Here is a 21,258-nt window from a genome sequence, read left to right as displayed (position 1 = left end):
GCCAGTGGGCTTGGAAGCCCCCTCACCATTCCCTCTCTGGCTTTTCCATGGGTCCTCTTGGCACAGGGCATACAGTCAGGGGTGGGTGGGAAAGGCCTTGTCCCATGCCGTGGGGGGGGGGGCGGCATTCAATGGGCTCTGGCGAGGCAGCATCCGGGAGCATGGAAGAGTGAGTAGTAGGGCCTTTCCCAAGGTGTGAGCGTGCAGCACAAAGAATCCCCCCCTGCTTTTAAGCGTCCTCCCTCCCTGCTAGAGGAGCGCAGTCACATGAAGGGAATGCAGAGGGGGGCAGCTCCTCCAGCAGCGGCTCCTCCCGCCCGGCGTCCCCCCCCCCCGGCGTCCCCCCCCCCTCGGGGGCTGACTTGGTTAAAGTCATTGTTTGGCTTCGGCATTAACTACATTCCAGAGGGACGCAGCGCCCCGTCTCCTTCCTCCTCCTCCTCCTCGCATTCCTGCCCCACACAAAGAAGTCCCTCCCTCCCTCGCCGCACAAAGGAGCAGCCCGGCGCTGCCTCGGGCCCTCCCGCCCCGGATCTTGGAGCCCAGCCGGGCGGGGGAGAGCCGAGCCGAGGAGGAGGAGGAGGCCGGCCAGTCAGCCAGCCGGGCAGCCTCGAAGTGCAAATTCCTCCGCCGAGCGCGCCATTGACTGGCCCCAGCAAACCTCGCGCAGGCGGGCGGGGACGCTTCCCCGACAACGCCGCCTCTCTCTCCCTCCCGCCCCCCACCCGCCGGCCCGCCGGCCGCTCTGCCTGCCTGGCGAGCCTCGGGGCGGGATGCCCGGGAGGTGACTCTCTTGTAGCCGGAGGCAGCGCTTGCGAGGCGGCACCGGGCGTCGGGCCGCGGCGGCTTCTGCTAAACTTTGCCGTCTGGAGCGCGCGAGGGCGGCGGCGGCGCCGCCTCTCCTCCTCCTCCCGCCGGCATGGAGAGGTACGAGGAGGGCTTGGGGAAAGCCAGCAAGTTGATGGCGGAGCTGGCGCTCTACGACGAGGGGCTCGGCCGCCGCAGGAGAGACTACCAGCCGCCGTCGGAGCTGGACGGGCGGGCCAAGAAGCAGCTGAACGGCGGCGGCGGCTGCACCACGCTGGGCCCGCCGCCGCCGTACCCGTCGGCAGAGGCTCCTCAGTCGTCGTGCCTCCCGCTGCGCTCCCTCAACGGCGGCGCCGAGGACGGCTCGTGTCCGCGCTCCGAGGTAGCGCTGCCTTGCTACAAGCGCTACTCGGCCGAAGGCTACCCGCGCGGCAAAGGAGGCGGCGGCGGGGGAGCCAGCCCGCGGGCCTCGACGTGCTACGGTGGCGGCGGCCCTTTGGCCAGCCCGCGGGGCAGCTTGGTAGCCGGGGCCGTCGAGGCGTCTTCGGTGCTGAGCCCGCGCTCCAGCTACGCCAGCACGGCCAGCGACACGAGCAAGCACTCCAGCCCGCGCGCCAGCCTGACCAGCTCTTCCGACGGCGGCGGGGGTGGCAGCGGGAGCAAGCCGAGCAGCAACCGCACCAGCGGCATCAGCATGGGCTACGACCAGCGGCACATCAGCCCGCGCTCCTCCTTGGCCGGCGCCGTCGAGCTGGAGGTGGCAGCCTCAGCGGCTGGGCGCCACGGATCCGGGCCGGCTACAGCGGCGGCCATGGCGTCGGGGGCCATCGCGGCGGCTCTGGCCAGCCCGCGCTCCAGCATCTCCAGCCACAGCTCGCGCAGCTCCCGGGGCTCGATGGGCGCCTACCCGGAGTTCCAGCTGCCGTCGCCGCGGGCCTCGCTCCTGCCCGAGGAGGGCCTTCTGTTGCTGGCTGAGCAGGCGGCGGCGGATGCCTACCCGAGGCTGCACGCCCAGGCGCCGCCGGTTGCCCTCGGGGGCCCCGACGCCGCCGTCTCCTCGCTGACCTACGGCTCGCCGACCGCCAAAGGGACGGCGGCCGTCTCTAAGTTCCGGCTCCCCTACCAGGTGACGCCGTCGAGGGAGAGCGGGCCCAGCCAGGTGGAGCGGAGGCTGGAGGCGCTCACGTTGGAGCTGGAGAAGGAGCTGGAGATGCACATGAAAAAGGAGTACTTCGGTGAGTGCCTTTGCGGGACAGGACTGCGGGGGGGGGGGGAGGTCTTCTTGCGACGGTGGCATTCAAGAGGAAGCAGGCAAGAGGCTCTCCAAAGAGTTACAGCTTTAGGAAGTTATTAGGCCATGTTCCTAATGTTGCCAACACAGACTGGCAGCATCTCTTCAGGGGTTCAGGCAGGAAGTCTATCCCAGCCCTACCTGGGGACTGAACCTGGCGCCTTCTGCTTATTTCTTAACGTTTAATTCCCACAACAGTCCTGTGAGGTATGTTAGAATGAGAGGCAGTGACTGGCCCAAAGTCACCCAGGGAGCTTCATGGCTGAGTGGGCATTTGAACCCTGGTCTCCCAGGGCTTAGTATTCCAACACATTAACCACTACACCACACCGGTAGGCCTAGATGGCTTCTGTCTTTGGTCCATCAAATTCAGTATTGATCCTCCAGGGTTTTCCAGACAAGGAATTTTTACCAACCACAGCTGGAGATCCCAGGACTTGAACCCTGAACCTTCTGCATACAAAGCTGGTGCTCTAAAGTGTGCTCATTTTTTAAATTTGCTTTTGTGCGTGGGGGTGTAAATCCAGCATAGGGTCTCACTAGACTCATTTGCAATTCACTCAAATCCTCTTCAATTAAAATAATAAGTGGGTGCCTCCTGAGGGCGGCTTCTGTCGCGCAATCCCAGCCATGTCTAGTCATGGTAATTCTCATTGAGAGCATGTGGCTGCAAGCATGTTTCTTAATTTCACATTAAGTCAAATGAATCAGTTTGGGGTCATAGTATCATCAGCTGTGTTTGTTCCCTGCCCCATGGTGCTTACAGTCTAGGCTTTGATGCAGCTGGTGTGGGGGAGAGAAGAGAAGAGAGGAAGATAGCAGTAGGTGAGAGTAAGCAAATGCAAGCTTAGTGCTTAGAAAATGTTTGGAACATGTTGCTCCCATTTCTGACTACCCGCATCCTTGTGTGCCTTGTTCTTGCCCAGGCAAATCTTGCAAGGGCTGCAGAAATTCCTCTTCCTTAATTCTTAGGTGCCGGAAGAAATGACTGTTGCATTCCACTGACTTTCTTCAGGGTTGCTGACTTTATTTACTTATTTGAAATGTTTCACATTTGTGTTTTGCTGAACAGAGACTGAAGCTACAATCAGGGGTGCAAATATCTACTTGCATTCTTGTCTTTGGGCAACTAGCAAGCAGATCTTTTGTTAGCTGGATGAGAATTTGTTGTCCCCCCCCCCTCCCTTTTTTGAGCTATTGAGGCATAAACATACATGAGTAGGTCTGCAAAGGCTAACAACCGGCTTCAAGTAAATAAGCTGAGGACTAGGAGGACCCATGATTTATTTGCAAGGCTGTGTGATAAGGGATTGATCAAAAGAGGTGCTCCTGTCAACTCCAAAGGTCACCAGGCTTCAAGTCCTTCTGTGGCCAGATGGAGAGGGGATTTGTGTAAAACCACATTTAGTGGATTCAGGGGTGTAGTGGTCATTTCCAAGGAGTGGGAACTCTGCATGACAAACCCCATAGCCACAGCATAAATTATTATTGGTGGTAATGGTAGGGGTAGTAGTAGTAGTATCATTAAATTTGTTACCTGCCCTTCACCAGTGAGTCCTGGGGTGCGGGGGTTGCAACAATTTAAAATTCAAAATTAAAAGCACATAAAACATGCTACATTCTCAAGAATAGGGTGGGTCCAACTCCTGGAAGCACACATTTCAGGTGTCAAATGTCAGGGGTAAAGTAGTGCATCTTCAGCATTTGCTGAAAGCTATATAATAATATAAATAGCTATATAAAGCTATTTGCCATCACCTCCTGGCAAATAGAAGGGGAAGAAATGGAGGCAGTGAGAGATTTTACTTTCTTGGGCTCCATGATCACTGCAGATGGTGACAGCAGTCACAAAATTAAAAGACGCCTGCTTCTTGGGAGAAAAGCAATGGCAAACCTAGACAGCATCTTAAAAAGCAGAGACATCACCTTGTAGACAAAGGTCCGTATAGTTAAAGCTCAGGTTTTCCCAGTAGTGATGTATGGAAGTGAGAGCTGGACCATAAAGAAGGCTGATCACCAAAGAATTGATGCTTTTGAATTCTGGTGCTGGAGGAGACTCTTGAGAGTCCCATGGACTGCAAGAAGATCAAACGCATCCATTCTTAAGGCTCCAATACTTTGGCCACCTCATGAGAAGAGAACCTGGAAAAGACCCTGATGTTGGGAAAGATGGAGGGCACAAGGAGACGGGGACGACAGAGGACGAGATGGTTGGACAGTGTTCTCAAAGCTACCAACATGAGTTTGACCAAACTGCAGGAGGCAGTGGAAGACAGGAGTGCCTGGCGTGCTCTGGTCCACGGGGTCATGAAGAGTCGGACATAATTAAACAACAAACAACAAGTATAGTAAAGGTGCCAGGTGACCTCTGCAGGTAGGGAATTCCACAATCTAGGGGTTGCTTCAAAGAATGCCCTCTCCTGGGCCACCCACAAATTTTTGAGTAAAATGGAAGAAATGAACTTGTAACCAACGCAGTGAGGCATTCTGGATTCAACACCAAACAAAATCTCCCCTCTGCCCGCTGCTTAACTTTCAGAACTCTGCTGAAGAACTCTGGTGGGCTCAGAAGCTTGCTCACTATTATAATGTTCTGGTTGGTCATATTGAAACTTTTCAAAGTACAGTGGTACCTCGGGTTACATACGCTTCAGGTTACATACGCTTCAGGTTACATACGCTTCAGGTTACAGACTCCGCTAACCCAGAAACAGTACCTCGGGTTAAGAACTTTGCTTCAGGATGAGAACAGAAATCGTGCTCCGGCAGCGCAGCAGCAGCAGGAGGCCCCATTAGCTAAAGTGGTGCTTCAGGTTAAGAACGGACCTCCAGAACGAATTAAGTACTTAACCCGAGGTAACACTGTAAAAGTGATGGTTGGGCCTTTGGCCGTGCATGCCTCTTCTTTTGCTTAGCTTAGTTGGTGGTTTTCTTTCTCACGTGCAAAAAGCTTACTTATGTGCCGGGCAGGGGATTGGCAAATGGTGATTTTTAGGCAATGATATTGCTGCCCCTGCTGTGAAATTGGTGGCAGTGCTTTGTCCCTACCCTGCTGCACTGCTGTGTGAGCTGTGCAGGAGCCACTTTTGGCCTCTGCTATAAGGGGCATGCTGGCTGAAAAGTTGCAGGGCTTCATGCCTGCCTGGCCTGGTTGCCTGTGCCACTGCTGCTCTGCTAAGTGAAGGGTCCCTAACCTGAAGCAAGGTGAGGCTTGGGGCATTTGAGGTGGATTTTGTACTGTAAGCTAACCACACAGTGAATTCTTCATGAGTGCCTGGAGCTTAGGTCCTATACCGAAAGCAGCGTGTCTAAGCCTCTTGGTGAAGTTTTTACATTTTGCTTTAAAGGGGGGGGGGGTGGGCAGGGAGATTTTTTAACATTCACCTGCATGTACTGTGTAGTATTATTTGCAGAAACAGATTTAGACGGTGTACCTGATCTCAGATAAACCCACCACAGGAAAGAGGCATCCTGGTTCCTGGGAAGAAAAGGAGGGCAAATGAAGAGAGAATCTAAGGATTAGAAAATGTGACATTAGCAGAGTAGAAAAGTACAGGCAACACACACACATTTACAGGGGGGTTACGTCTCGGCTCATTGTGGACATCTGCAGACTGCATGTAAGCCCACCCCGTTCTGCTCTCTTCAGGTGCCAGACATGGCATGCACAGTGATGCGTGCATTGAATGCTACAAACTGAGAGTTGCCTGTACACTACAGGAGAGAAAAGCACATCTTTGGAACCCTAGGGATACCAGAATGTGGTGTCCAAACAACTCCTCTATCAGTTACAGCTTTGACGGCGCTCACTGGCAGGTGGGAGAAGTCAGCCTAGCTCACCTCAACTCACAGAAATTGTTTAGAAGGGTATATGCCCACTTTGCTTCCTTACTTTCCTTCTAGGAGGGCTTAGAGACCTGCCTCTCTCTCTCTTCATATAACCTCAGAGTCTACCCCCCTGCTGGCATGGGTCCTGGTGCAATTGCTGGCAGTCCCTCCACCTCCCAAGTGCTGAAGCATAAGAGATTTGAAGCTGTGTTTCTCCATGTCCTGCAGATCTTGAATGAAGATTTCATGCCCTGCCGTTCACAGTGCTAAAGGGGCATAATGCAAGCTTCCCCAACCTAGTGCCCTCCAGGTGTTTTATGATTCATTGACTTAGACCATTTGTCTCCCCCTCTTCAGCAGAAAAAGAGGCTTCTGGAGTGGCTTATATACAGTCAGTAAAAGCAAGACAGTCCTTGCCTTGAAGCTTACAATTGAAAAAGAAAACACACAAGGAGGAAGAGGGGAGGGAATCAAACTCAGGCAACAGTTCTAAAGCAGTTGTTCTTACAGCGACCAGCTGGCACAGTTCAAGGGTAGGAGGTGTCTCATGAAACAGCTTCCCATCTCCACCACTGAGGCAGCCTGATGGAATGATAGCTTTGGACTACAAACTCCCGTCATTCCCAGCCATTAAGGCACGTCTGAGGGGAACTGGTAGTCTTTTAATATCTGGAGGGCACCAGAATGAGGAAGGTTAGCCTAAGGCAGTGTTTCCCAACCGGTGTTCCGCGGCACACCAGTGTGCCGTGAGACCTTGCCTGGTGTGCCGTGGGAGGGAGGACGCCCTTTGGAGGACGCCCCGTGCTTCGCGCAGCTGTCCGCAAGCCTTGGGCGCCTGGGGGAACTCCCCCCCCCCGGCGCGCAAGGCTTGCGGCGGCAGCCTGCAGCGCGGAGCGCGGGGCGTCCTTCGGAGGACGCCCCGTGCTTCGCGCAGCTGTCCGCAAGCCTTGGGCGCCTGGGGGAACTCCCCCCCCCCCGGCGCGCAAGGCTTGCGGGCGGCAGCCTGCAGCGTGGAGCGCGGGGCGCCCTTTGGAGGACGCCCCGTGCTTCGCGCAGCTGTCCGCAAGCCTTGGGCCCCTGGGGGAACTCCCCCCCCGGCGCGCAAGGCTTGCGGGCGGCAGCCTGCAGCGCGGGGCGCCCTTTGGAAGACGCCCCGTGCTTCGCGCAGCTGTCCGCAAGCCTTGGGCGCCTGGGGGAACTCCCCCCCCCGGCGCGAAAGGCTTGCGGGCGGCAGCGCGGGGCGCCCTTTGGAGGACGCCCCGTGCTTCGCGCAGCTGTCCGCAAGCCTTGGGCGCCTGGGGGAACTCCCCCCCCCCGGCGCGCAAGGCTTGTGGCGGCAGCCTGCAGCGCGGAGCGCGGGGCGTCCTTCGGAGGACGCCCCGTTCTTCGCGCAGCTGTCCGCAAGCCTTGCGCGCCCAGGGGAGGCTGCGGAGGGTGGCGCGGAGCTGCCCGCGCTCCAGGGCTTCTTGCAGCTCCGCGCCACCCCCGGATCCCGGTGCGAAGCCGCGCGGGGCTGCGGAGGGTGGCACGGAGCTGCCTGCGCTCCAGGGCTTCTTGCAGCTCCGCGCCACCCCCCGGTTCCCGGCGCGAAGCCGCGCGGGGCTGCGGAGGGTGGTGCGAAGCTGCCTGCGCTCCAGGGCTTCTTGCAGCTCCGCGCCACCCCCCGGATCCCAGCGCGAAGCCGCACGGGGCTCTGGAGGGTAGCGCAGAGCTGCCTGCATCCCGAAGCCTGGTGCGCGCTGAAGAGCGCCCCCGGGCTTCACGCACCTCTCCGCAAGCCTGGGGAGACCAGTGTGGCTCCCTAGGCTTGCGGATATCAGGCTGTTCTGGGGGCTGGGGTCGGGGGAAGCTTGGGCTTCCCCCGCGCCTGCCCCGTGCCTGGGGAGGGGAAAAAATTTTTTTTCTTTATTCTCCCCCAAAAAAATTAGGTGCGTCTTATGGGGCGGTGCGTCCTATGGGGCGAAAAATATGGTAGTCAATATAGGCACAGAGTTAAATTTTTTAACATTTTCTAATGGTGGTGTGCCTCGAGATTTTTTTCATGAAACAAGTGTGCCTTTGCCCAAAAAAGGTTGGGAAACACTGGCCTAAGGTATGGCTGCAAAATCTGTAGCGCTCTCCCTCTCTCCCTCTTTCGATGAGGAAAGCAACCAAGCAAGAGAAGACTGTCGTGGCCTGGGGGGGCCAGAGGCTAGATTAGCTACTCCATGGCAAGTGATGGGGCTGCCTAGACTTGTGCAACATGAGAAGTCATGCAAGGTCTTTCAGCCAGGAATTGGGTAGATCGGGGCTTGGGTTGGAAGGTTTTTTCACTGCAGAAAGAGAAGTATTTGCACATACTGGAAGTATAGGCCTGCTTGCCTCTCTTAACGTGGTTCATGCGGTGAAATGAGATGTTGCATCTTCTGTGGAAGAGTCTCCCTCTGAATACCAGCTGTGGAGGGCATCTTGTTGTATAGTTTAGATGCAGGGAGCAGCTAAGCCAAAATTTGGCTTAGTGTGTTGTCCAAACCCGGGATCATGGTTAAGCTCTTTCCTCCTTAACCACGAGCTGTAGTCAAAGTTTGTTCTTGGCTGGGAGCAGCTCTCTGGGAGTATGGCATGGTTTTGTGGTCCTGGTACAGCAAGACTACCAAGGATTGCTGTGATGTGGTCACTATGTTACTAATTGTATGAAACAGGTGTTCTTAAAAAATGGATTTTGTTTCTTATGGAAAAATATAGGAGTGGAAAGATTTTCACCCTGTGTTGCTGGATTCTGTGCTGAGAGAGCCAGTTTATGTGCTGCCTCCTGCAGCTTCCTGCTGGCTCTTACAGATTCTTTTCAACTTGTGCAAGCCTAAGGTTCTTGGAGGGAAGTGCATGGCTGACCCACGTGTACAAACTCAGTCCTTGCCAGTTCCAGCTTGTTAGGCTGGCCAGGTCAGAACTGGCAGAGAGGTCAGGGACAAATAGAAGAGGATGCCTTCATCCTGGTATGGCTCCCCTTTATTACATACATATCCCAACAGGACAACAGCAAGAACCCACCAACAGCATACAAATCAATCAGTGTTAGAAACTGAGATATGAAAGCCAGGAGCTAAATGACACCTTAAATCTAGGTTATTGGCGCAACAACGGAATGTCTAGGCTCGCTTTTTTTTAATAACAAGAATACAAAGCTGAAAATGAATGAGCTAAAATGTTATGTTCATTTTTCACATGTTTTAGTCCTTCCCCTGCCTACCCCCCTAATATTCTTAAGGGGGTCTTTTCTCCAGTCTTCAGAGAGTAGATGTAAGCGGGGAGGCAGAAAAAGGTCCTCCTTTCCTTCCGCTCTGCAGTTTTAATCTGAAATCTTAGGTGCAGTACTGCGTCCAGAGCTCAGAAACTGCTCATGCTAATGAAATTCCCTGTCGCAAAATGCACCTAGCACAATGGGAGTTTTGAACCCTGAAATCAGTATGGCTAATTTGACCCAACAATCCTCTCCCCCCACAAACAAATCTTAGTGCAGCCAACTAAAGACAACCAGCCATGCCCTGGGCCTCCTCCAACCTCTCTCACCACCAAGGAAATATAATAAATAGAAAAAGAACCTGCCCAAGTGAAGCTGACATAAAACCCACATATACACCAAGTATTGCCACCCCTCCCCCTTCTCCTTCTGCCCCAACTTTATTCTGTATACAACATTATTAATGTCTCACTTCAAATGTCAAAAAGATTCTACAACCTGAAAAAGAGACAATACATGTACTTTAATAAAAAATATTTTAAGAACAAAACAAACAAACAAAAACTGGCAGAGAGGGTGACAAATGCCTCCATAAGCAAGGAAGTTCTGCCATCTAGTTTGAAAGCTGAAGTTCATCCTCTGCTTTAAAAAAAAAACAAGTCCTTTCTAGTTCCCACTCCACTGGAAAAAAATCTTAATTTTATTCATTCATTCAGCTGATCTCCCTTCCTTTCAAATGGGCAGAAAAGATCAGCCATTATCCATTTTGGGGCAATGTGTATGGACTGTTGACTCAAGTTCAGGATTTTTGGGGTGATGCCAATTCTGTTGACCCATTTCAGTCTGCCATCCAATCCAGTTTTGGGACTGAAATGGCTTTAGTTACCTTGATGCCAGGAATGGCTCAGAGGCTGGAGCATTGAACCTCTCAGCACCTTTCAGAATTGTAGACCACCCTTTGCCAATTTGATGCCAGCCTGAGGATCTGAACTGCAAATCTTGTCAGACTCTGCTGAGGCAATCTGCGGTAACTTTTTCTGAATTGTCCTGCCAGGCTAAGGGGAACTGTATTACATTGATTTGTTCATAGCAAATGCCTTCCCTTCTCTCCAAGGAACTCAAAAGTTATCCCTCCCAAGTATATCCTCGCAACAATCCTGTGAGGTAGGATAGGCTGAGAGCTAAGGTCACCCAGTGAACTTTGTGACTGACTGGGAAACTGAATGTGGGTCTCTCAGGTTTTAGCTCTAGTTGGTATGCTATTTGCGTTGCTTTCTAAACGTTATTAAATTTGTTTTGGCTGTACTTCTGTGTGGGGCTGCCCTTAGAAGATTGTTCTTTGAGGTCACCTGATGGGTTGGTTTCTGAGGAACTGATTGGAAAGCCAGGGGTGCTTTTCTGCTGTGGTCCCTGATTATAGGACTCGTATATGGAATTCTCCTTTCTGGGAAGTCAAGATGGCCCTTCACTCTGTCAGGGATTCCTCAGTGCGCATATGCGTTGAGAGCAGACAGAATTCCCTGAATGACAGCATCAATTGGCCCCTTAATTATTTGACTAAATGGCCCATGAAACCTAGAATGCCACCTTGTAGGTGGTAGCGTGCGTCTCTTGTACTTCACAGTGGTACCATTTGTGAGGTAAGCTGCTCTCCCTACCCTTTCCCCACATCATTTCTGAGGAGGCAGACTATGGGGAGGTGGATGGAAGCCTAGGGCTCACCAAGGGCCTCCATCTGTTGTCTTGGCTGTGTACCACTTCAGAATGTAGGTAGGGGCTTGTGTGTTGGGAGGGCTGCCCTGCAGGAAAGGAAAACACCTACCTACCTACCTACACACACACACACACACACACACACACCAAATTAGCAGGTCAAATAGAATTTCCCTCCCTGGCATGCTAGTCTTCCATATGAAAGGATTTTAAATACTATTTGGAGGAGCATTCCATCTTGTGGTTCTCCCCCCACCCCACTTGCTGCCTGAGGTGGTACAGCACAGACACAGGTTTTACCACCTTCACGAGAATTAGGAAATCAAATGTTCCTTCACGTAATCTTTTAACAATGTTATAAAATGTAATGGGACTATTAGAAGCAACTTTAATTTTCATTGTTTCACAAGATTGGTTGCTTTTGTGGTGAACATGGGTGCCAAGCTTTGTTGATGATTAAAATGCTCCTCCCCCGCCACACATATGGGTAATACTGTAGTTTTAAAAATATATGATCAGCTGGATAACTCAGTTGGTTAGAGCATGGTGCTGATAATGCCAGGGTTGCAGGTTGAATCTCCGTTTGGGACAGCTGCATATTCCTGCATTGCAGGGGGTTGGACTAGATTGTGTGATTCTATGACCCTATGACTGGTCAGTTGACCAGATCCTTTATAATTGGCCAAATGCCAAGCCCCTCTGCGTGCCCATCACATCTTCCCCTATATTGCTGCAGTTAAAGGAGATTGCTTGGTATTCTAGTTTAGGCTGTAACCCAAGTTCACATGGGGGCAGTGAGGGCATTCAAGAGCATGCATTCCTTGTTTTTGTGTTTCTACCTATTCTTAATTGTTTTATATGTAAATTGCCTTGAGATGGTGGTTTAGAAGGCAATAAATGAAATAATAAACATTAATAAACAAGTGTGAAGAAGCAACAGCAGCAACAGCTGGGGTTGATGGCAGCACAGCCATGCTGATGGGAGTTGTAGTCTAAAACCAGAGCACCAGGTTTGATGGTGGCTGATCTTTAGAGAGTGCAGGACTTCATGGCAAACAAGTATCTGTGGAAAGTATGCCCTGGAGCTAAGTAGATTGAATGCCATTGTCCCAGGGCAGGGAGAACCTGTTCTCATAATTGCCTCCACCTTAATCAGACTGCTATAGCTTTAAAGCTGCAGTATAAACCTGCTTGGGTTTTGGCTTTTCATCAGTTGCATGAAGGACACATGTAGGCTTTCTATACCCATTTGCCCTAGGTGTCTCTAAGTAAAATTGTCAAATATTTCCTTGGATGTATATGTCAGCAATAAGCAACTGTACTTCCTCCCTTCTTCCTGCCTAGTTCTGAGAAGGCAGGAGGTAAGAAAATGGGTGAGGGGTCTAGTGTTCCTAATGTTTACTATAGGGCTCAGTCTGTGTCTTGTAAGTGTGGCCTTTCATGATGGAGAGGAGAAACTCTTGCACATGTAAAGATAGCATGTCAAGGATAATGGGTTCTCCTGGCATGCTAGTCTTCCAGATGAAAGGGCTTTAAATAGGTATTTGGGGGAACATTCCACTATGTAAGTCTCCTCTTGCAATCAGAAGTGGTACAGCCCAAACTCTGGCTTACTGCCTTCGTGAACCAGGAAATTAAATGTTATTGGCTGCAGTGATGGGTCACAGAGTGGTTCTGTGGCTTGCAAAGTGTGAACTCTTGGTTAACTCTGAAGAATGACTAGTGCAAAATCGGCAATGGGAGAGAGACTGGCAGCCACACTCCTTGCCCCAGGTAGATCTTGCTTAGCTGGCTAGAAAACAATGACTCTGGCAGGCTTTTGGTTTCATGGCTGGTAACTCAGAGCAGAGCTTGTCAATCTGTGGGCTGGGCTTTGCTAACTGTCTGTTACTGGCTGTGTCTCGGCTGGCTGCGTGTATCACAAGAATATATCTTGCCAGCCTTGGCATGTTGACTCATCTTCCCTGTAGGTCCATCTCCAGAGATTTCAGTGTTTCTAATTACTGTGTTTTGTGGAAGCCATGCAGCTAATTCTGCAATCAAGCAATATACAAACACTGTTAAATAAGAATTATAAAAGCATTCTGGTAGCATTCTGAGTTTTGTGGGATGCTGCTGGTATTCATTCTGTGTCTGGAAGAGTATCTTGGCACCAGCTATCCTTTCCTTTCCCAAGGGAGGAAATTGCTGGGATGGTTTTCATCTTGCTGCTTCGCGTGCCAGTTTTGGGGAGGAAAATGTTGACCTGATGGTGCAAATGATGCTGTCGTTGTGATCTTCCAAAACAAATCATAGTACTGGAGAGAACGCTCGACAGTTGTGTGTACTAGAGCAAATAAATTAAGTGCAGATCCATGGAAGCATTTACTTAATTATTTTCATTTATTTATTTAGGGCTTTTTGAATGCAGCCTTATATCACAGGTAACCTTGAAGCAGCTTACATATATCAGTGCAATCGTAAAACCGCAGACCCAGGGGTGAAAGCAAACCTGTCTTGACCAACCTGCTGCTCCATCTGCCAGCCAGTACCCTCAGTCAGCCTCACTGGTCTAATTGTTCCAGTTTCATATCTGCTAACACAAGATTTTGGTTACTTTTTAAAGCAAAGGCTGCTTTGGTTGAAGAAAGTATTTTTGTGGGGATCTGACCTTGGTTGACTTGTCTGCGGTAGCCAGTCCTGAGCAGCCGGACTGTTCGTAGGAAAATGAGAATCTGCCCTCTAGGCCCATCTGATCCAAGTATCCTGTTCTCACAGTGGGCACCCAAATACCTGTAGGAAGCAGGCAAGCAGGACCTGAGCACATGAACACTCACTCCTCCTGTGGCTTACTTCCAGCAATGGATTCAGAGCCGTTACTGCCTCTGCCTCTGGATACCCAGCATTGCCATCATGGCTAGCAGCCGTTGATAGCACACTCCTCCATGAATTTATCTAATCCTGTAGAAGCAAATTCCAAAGTTTAACTATGCACTGTGTGAAGAAGAGGTGCTTCCTTTTGTCTGTCCTGAATCTTCCAACATTCAGCTTCATTGGGTATCCACAAATTCTAGCATTATGAGAGAGGGAGAAAAACATTTCTCTGTCCACTTTCTTCGTGCCATGCCTAATTTTATAAACGACTATAACCTCACCTGTTACTCTCCTTTTTTCTAAATTAAGAAGTCCCCAAATGCTGCAACCTTTCTTCCCTATGAAGAAAATCACTGCATCCCCTTAATCATTCTACTTGCTCATTTCTTAACCTTTTCCAACTCTGCAATATCCATGTTGAGGTTTGGTATCCAGAACTGCACACAATAATCCAAATACTATTGAACCATAAATATGACATTGGCAGTTCCCGTCCCCAATTCCTTTCCTAATGATCTCTAGCTTGGAGTTTGCCTTTTTCACAGCTGCTGCACATTGAGTTTAAAGGTTTAAGGAAGAGTTAACTTATCACATCTTACACTATCCCATACCTGTATAAACATCCAAAAGTTGTCTTATGGGGATTTAGTCTAATAATCCATCTGGATCAGACTCGCCCACTCTGACTGGCAGCACCTCTCTAAAGCCTTGGGGGCTTTCTCATGCTCTGCCTGCTTGAGAATTTAAAATGGAGATGCTGGGGATTAAACTGGATTATCTGTGTGCAAAGTGTGTGCTCTGCTGTGGAGCTACAGTCTTTCATCACGTTTTCATAATGTGGTCTGCAAACCTGTTTTAGGGGGCTATACTGAAGGTAGGTGTCACTATGGAGAATGCCCTACTCTGCTCCACTATGAGGTGGGTATCTTCAGGCCATGTTAACAAGGCCTCTTATGCAGAGCAGAGACTAGTCTGGTCTGGAGAAGGAATTCCCATTGATCCTGAGTTGCTGTCAGTACTTTGGTTGAATTAATTCAATATGCTATGTTAAATACTGGGTGTTGGCCTACTTAGGGGAGGTACTATCCCAGACCTTTCAAGATACAAGACTTGGATCTGGTACCACTCTCCGTGCTGTCCTTGCACATGAGCGGATCTTCATAAAGCAGCCTTCCAGCCACCTGTCCTGAGGTTTTGGACTTCAACTCCCATTAGCCCCCATCATGGCCAATGGGCAGGGATGGAGAGAGTTGTTGATTTCAGCATCCAAAGGGCACCAGGTTGGGGAAGGCTGCCATAAGCAATAGTATAGCCCTACCACTCCCCTGGGTATGAAGGTGCAGCAGAGACTGTACTTTTTGAGAATTCTAAGGAAAAACCATCTTCTGCAGAAACTGCTGCTTGTCTTCTATCACTGTGCCATTGAGAGCTCACTTATGGCTTATGTGTGTGGTACGGAAGCTGTACTACCCAGGACAGGATGGGGTTGTGCAGAGTTGTTAAGGCAGCAGAGAGCATTGTTGGCTGCCCACTCTCCACCTTAGAGCAGATTTATGCCACAAGGTGCCATAGGAAGGCACTGGACATAGTTAAAGATCCATCGCATCCTGGTCACTGTCTCTTCAAGCTCCTGCCATCGGGACGGAGATACAGGACGATGAAGACAAGAACGAGCCGTCTTAAGAACAGCTTCTTCTCCAGAGCGATCTCGGCCCTGAATGGGAAGCCTGGACTTTGAAAGTCATTTAATTTTCCTTGCTGTACTATACTGTATTGTTTTAATTAGTGTTTTTGTGGAGCAGTCAAGTAATTTCGTTGTCCCCGAGAGGGGGTAATGACAATAAAGATATTGTTGTTGTTGTTGTTGTTGTTGTTGTTAGTACTTAGAACACCAGGCTGCTCCTGTTACAAGGAATGGCAGGCATGCAGGCTTAGTCATGGCCTGGTGTGCTGAATGTGCCTGCTGTGCCCTATGGGATTCCTCTGTGTGCAAGTGCCATGTCTGTGGTGGACTGGCTCAAACCTACAATGTGCATGTGGTGTGGCAGATCTGCCTTCTCCTACTGGAGTGCTTTCTTCCTGCTGATGTCTCATTCCATCTTTTTTAATAATAATAATAAAAAATGAATACTGTTAGAATGCATCCAGTAATGGAATTGGTAGTGAGAGCCAGCAAACACTGGGAAAAGATGCTCTAACCCATCAGGACATTTTTTTAAAAAACACCAAACCGCTAAGCCCAGCCCTATCCCAACAGTCATGTGGTTTCATTTAGCAATCAGCCAAAGCTACTGTGTTTTCTTTGTGTCTTGAAATATCCTTTATCTGAAGAATAACATAACTTGGGATGTTTCAAACATTTGGACTGTCTACAAGGAAACAGGAGGAGGGCATCTCCCAAGAAGATAATCTGACTGTGTCAGGGTTGTTGTTGAGGTTTTTTTTATTTTATTTTTGAAAAATAAAAAACCTAAGTGGTTTGCTTTCCTTGACTTGCTGGAGCCAGGAAACATCTCTGTCTCCTGGGAACAGTGTGAAGCAGAGGAAAATACATGGGGTGTAACCCAGTTGGAACCCTATTCCAGGAAGCAGAACAGCTGTCAAAGGATTTTAGAATGGTTAAATTTATGTGGGAGCTGATCTAATATGAGGAGTCTGCCCTAGGAATCTGGGCTCAGACCCCCCACCCTAGCAAAGGAGCCGTGGGGCATGTTTGTCATCAGTAGATGGTAACATGCAGCCTCCCCATAGAATATATGATGATGGGCAGCTGTAAACTAATTGTAGTCTCTGTGCATTGGGCATGCCTTGTGTGAGTGAGTAGCTTGCTTACATATCTGTAGTGTCAAATTTAACAAAGGAGGGGGACAAACAAAGATTTTAAAAAAGACAGGAAAAACATCCTACACAGCGTCAGTTAACACTGATAATGCAATAGCCACCTGAAATGATACATGTTGAGGTATAAGCCCTCTGGATGTCCAAACAGTATATGCACATGAAATTAGTGTTTATACACTGAAATGTAGCAAGGTTGGTGAGGTGCTCAAACCATTGGTGGTGGATATTTATCCTTCCAGGCTTGAAGCACAAGTCTCTTGGCAACCGTAAGGGCTCACAGTGTCCACTTTTGCTGTCCTGCTGTTAATCCCCATACCATAGGAACATAGCTTAAAAGTACACAAACATCTGCAAATACCAAATATTTCACTACTACAAAGTTGATACAGCCCCCCCCACCCCCGCCACCATCACAGAGCAAGCAAGCGTTTTATGATAACTCATTGAGGGTTAAAGAAGTAGGAACTTTCATTTGCTGAAATAGTTCGATATTGAGACCATGGGATGTTGTAGTCCCAAAATACAGAAACCAGACTTGGGCCAGCATCTATGCAGCTCTGCTCAGAGTTTCCCCAAGCTGTCTGTGCTCTCATGAATGAGGGAGGGTTCTGTGTCCACTCAGGGTGTCATAATCTCAAATTACACATTGAGAATGGAGTTGGGAAGGGAAGTAGCTTGTGCCAGAATTAGAGGCTCCAAAGCTGGTTTAGATCGTGATCCCTGGTGTGCTGTTCTAACTATAACTTCTTTGCAGTTTGGTGGAGCATGATTATCTGCTTTGAGCTTTTGTGGGGGTTGATGAGGGTAAAGTTGACCAACCTGGGTGGGTGAGTGTAAGTTTGGTAAGACCACCAGCATGGTGTGATTCTCTGCCAGGCAGCTGTTCCATCCCCATCAGCTGTGACTTTCAGAAATCCTATGAGTTGCTGGATTTGTTCCATTCATGTTTATGACTTTCCAACTGCATTATCAAGTGTCTAGTCTTGTCCGGGGCAAGTAGCACAGAAGGAGCTTTGACATTGCCCCTAACACAAAACCAGTGGAGGCTGTTCATGCCTTCACTACCGAGCCAAGCAATGCGGGATGAAGTGACATTCTTGCAGTTACAGAATTGAGTACCACTGTATGTGAAATGTACTACCAACTTGGATGGTTGTAAAACAAAATTGGACAAATTCATGCAATGTAAGGCCACCATCAATAGCTGCTACTAGCCAGGACGGCTATGCTCTGCCTCCATGGTAATCAGAGGCAGTAGTAACACTTCAGAGAGAGTACAAGTTGCTGGAAGTCACAGGAGAGGAGAGGGCTCTCAAAGTCAGGTCCTGCTTGCAGGTTTTCAACAGGCATCTTGTTGGACACTGTAGGAATAGGATGCTGGCCTGATCCAGAAGGCTCTTCTTATGTGGTGAGGACTAGCAACATGGGTGTTTTTTCTGTGAATTTATGCAGGGTGTGTGTGTTAGTGGCTATTTGCTACAATGGCTCAATCAGGCCCTTGCATTCAGCCAGAGGCCCTGTACCTGCTTACCATATGATGGGCTCAAACAAGATGGCAGCTGCCTTAGTCATGCTCAACTTGTGGGCTTTTCACAGGCATCTCAATGGCCACTGCTGGAGAAAGGATGTGCTGTGCTAGATAGGCCTTTTGGCCTGATTCAGCAGGATACCTCTTATGTCATGAGAATGGGGCCCATAGCCTGCAGGCTAAATGAGGCCCTGCAATCTCTCCATCTGGCCCTTGGGACACTCCCTAGGCTACACCCCCAAAGGCCTTGCTGTGCAACTCCCTCGAGTGCGTTTTCCTTTGCTGGAATGTGCCCTTGGCACCCACAACTTCTAGACATTTTGCCCATTCATGCATATAAAGTTAGTGGAGAGATATGTTGCCTCCAGTCCCTGAGCCAGTGTGTGGATGATTTTATTTCATTCCTATGGGGAAGAGCAGGAGGCATCAATGAGGAAATATGAATTGGGTGGGGAGGTTCATTATCTGGTTAGTGTCCTCTCTATATTTCTTTAGACCTGTTTTAGATCTGGCCTCTTTAGACTCCCTTGAGTAATGGTTTTGTGTGGTGCTTGTGCTGATGGAATGGTGGACATTCTTAGGCCCTTTTCTAGCCTGTGACTCATGGAAATTAATGGACATTATTAACTCGAGTCTGTTAATTTAACTGAGTCTTCTCTAACTTCTTTGGCTTGCTGATCAGAAAGTTGGCAGTTTGAATCTACACAACGGGGTGAGCTCCCATTGCTCTGTCCTCCCTTTTGCCAATCTAGCAGTTCGAAAGCATACCAGTGCAAGTAGATAAATAGGTACCGCTGTGGCAGGAAGGCAAATGGCATTTCCTTGTGCTCTGTCTTCCGTCACAGTGTTTTGTTGTGCCAAAACCGGTTTAGTCATGCTGGCCACATGACCTGGAAATCTGTCCGTGGACAAACTCCGGCTCCCTCAGCCTGAAGCGAGATGAGCGCTGCACCCCATAGTCGCCTTTGACTGGACTTAACAGTCCAGGGGTGCTTTACCTTCTTTACCTTACAACCCAGTTACAAGCAAAGATGTACTTGTTCTTGAGTAGTATGATCAATCACATACAGCCTGAGAGCATCGGCTTCTGCCTCAGTTTGAACTGTACTGCACTATGAAGTACCATCCTTCCCTTTAACTGCCGCAATGCTCAGTGGAATGGAGGATTGTGGCCTATAGTCCTGAGATTTAAGGAAGAATTTTAATAGCTCATCCCCAGAAATTCCCAGTTTCCCCAAATCTGGGTCACCCATGAGAAGCTACTGGGTCCCCAAGTCTTTCAGTGTTTTATCTGCTCACCGTCCCTTTATCTCTGTCAGGAATGCAGTGTTGTGTTATTCAGAAGAAGAAACTTAGATTGCTCCTGAAGCAAAGTTAGTGCCGGCTTAATATGTATGCATGCTCTGCATTTTATTACTGTTAAGTATGTTAAGACTCAGAGTCCTATTTAAATTATCAATAAACATTTTATTTATATAACTGTATGTGGTGTTATACAGTATATTGTAGACTTTTTAAAAAGGGCAGGTCCCAGCCACAAGGATTTTACTTTTTTTATCTTGACAGTGTGGGAAGTGGGTTGGGGAGTGGGGAGGCAGAGGAGGAGAGACAAAATAACCAATTTTCTATAAGGGTTATTCATGCAAAATAAGTTAAGACCTTTCTCTGTTTAAGTTCAAAAGCTCTTAACAGGGCCAGACGGTTTCTGCATTAATTCTAAGCCGTAAAAACCTGTTCCCTGGTTCTTTTTTTGTCTAAGTGAGCCTAAATGATTCTGGCAGATTATGCTTTTTTAATAGATTTAGAATAATTTCACATTGACTTCCCATATTGCTTGAAAGATGATGTCCCATTCTTCTGATGAGAGGTATATATGCTTATGAGATTTCAATAGTGCCACTTCTGTCCTTAATTCAGTGGTGGCCCAGTCCATCTATGGCCAAGGGACAGAGGCTGGCATTCTGGGAGGTGAGGGACCTAACAGTCTTCGTTTTAAAAAAAAAATCTGTTCTATTTCTAGTAGTTTAATCCACATTTTATTCCCCCGCCCCATCTCTGAGCCCTACAGCAGTTGGGAAATCACCTTGGCTTGAAATGTTTTCAAAGCAGGGGTTGACTTTTCTTACTCTTTTGTGTTGGGGTGGGGGTGGGGGGTGGAGGGAAACCTTTGTATTGCTCCACTCACTTGCTTGGCTAGACTCCCAGTGTGCTTTCCAGTACTGTATGAATTCTCTTCAAAGGGAATACCCAAATTCTTGCACATATAAACTTGTTCTATTGTGTGCCCATCTATGTTTTGGTGAGCAATGTCCAGATAACATTATTTTGGATTCAATATAATTATCTTCTTTGTAATATACTATGATCTTTCTTAAGTAGTTTCTTCACACCTAACCAGGTAAGAGATATTAACACTAGTTTATCTGCATACATTAAATTCTAAATCTTTCTGCCGTATGTAACAGGTGAGCCCACATCCTCTGTTTCCAGTATATGGACTGTGTCATTTATATAATTATTAAACAGGATAATTGCCATTAGGCAACCTTGTTTTATTCCTCTGATAGACTGTTGTTCAATTTCCCCAAAGTTTCCCTAACTCTTAGGTTTCCACATTATATTTGAACTAACAGGATGTTGCACATGTTCATTTCCATGTTATTTGATTCCAGAAAATATCCATTTGCAGTCCTCTTAACCCTGAAAATCATGGGAGTAAAATAGTGAAATTTGAGGTGGTATACCAGCATACAGTTTTTTCCTGCTGTTTTCATGGGTGAACAGAAGAAGCGTGCATGTGTGGAAGGGATGAGGGTGGGTGACGTTTTCCAGTGATGTTCATTATTGTTTCATACCACACCCACTGGTGTGGTGAAATTCAATGTGACATGCTGGCATACTAGTTGAACAGTCCCAGTTTCATATCACAATAGGTACTGCAGTGTGAGAGGAACATTTGTAAACAGGACGACAGAAGTGCAGAGCATTATCATCAGAAAAACTAATGCAATCTTCCCCACATCTGAATGCACCCTTAATTGATTTAGTAGTAAAAGATCCTTCTGTATAGTTGTTGAACTGACACAAATAATGTTTGGTCTATGGTTGTGCCTTATTCCAAAGACTGCCTCTGTTTACAGTATGAAATGCTGCCCAGAACTAAAAAGCTGGAAAACT

The 21,258-nt window shown here is 48.8% G+C and overlaps 1 protein-coding gene across 5 annotated transcripts in view; it reads left to right on the top strand.

The window, feature by feature from the left end:
* The first annotated feature begins 404 nt into the window (after positions 1-404).
* The window catches only part of WTIP (WT1 interacting protein), a 59,107-nt gene continuing 38,253 nt past the window's right edge, over positions 405-21,258 (top strand). Inside the window, exon 1 of one of the 5 annotated variants that reach the window (XR_013393666.1) lies at positions 405-2,042. Coding sequence is in view for 2 of the 5 variants with exons in the window: in XM_028739367.2 (XP_028595200.2) it covers positions 920-2,042 (1,123 nt within the window). In the remaining 3 variants the exon portion in view is untranslated. The remainder of the gene's footprint in view (positions 2,043-21,258) is intronic. The other 4 variants (XR_003707826.2, XR_003707825.2, XM_028739367.2 and 1 more) reach the window with 4 other exon arrangements.

The sequence above is a fragment of the Podarcis muralis genome, chromosome 7, assembly GCF_964188315.1.
Source record: "Podarcis muralis chromosome 7, rPodMur119.hap1.1, whole genome shotgun sequence".
NCBI lineage: Eukaryota > Metazoa > Chordata > Lepidosauria > Squamata > Lacertidae > Podarcis > Podarcis muralis.
This window is presented reverse-complemented; position numbering and strand designations above follow the sequence as displayed.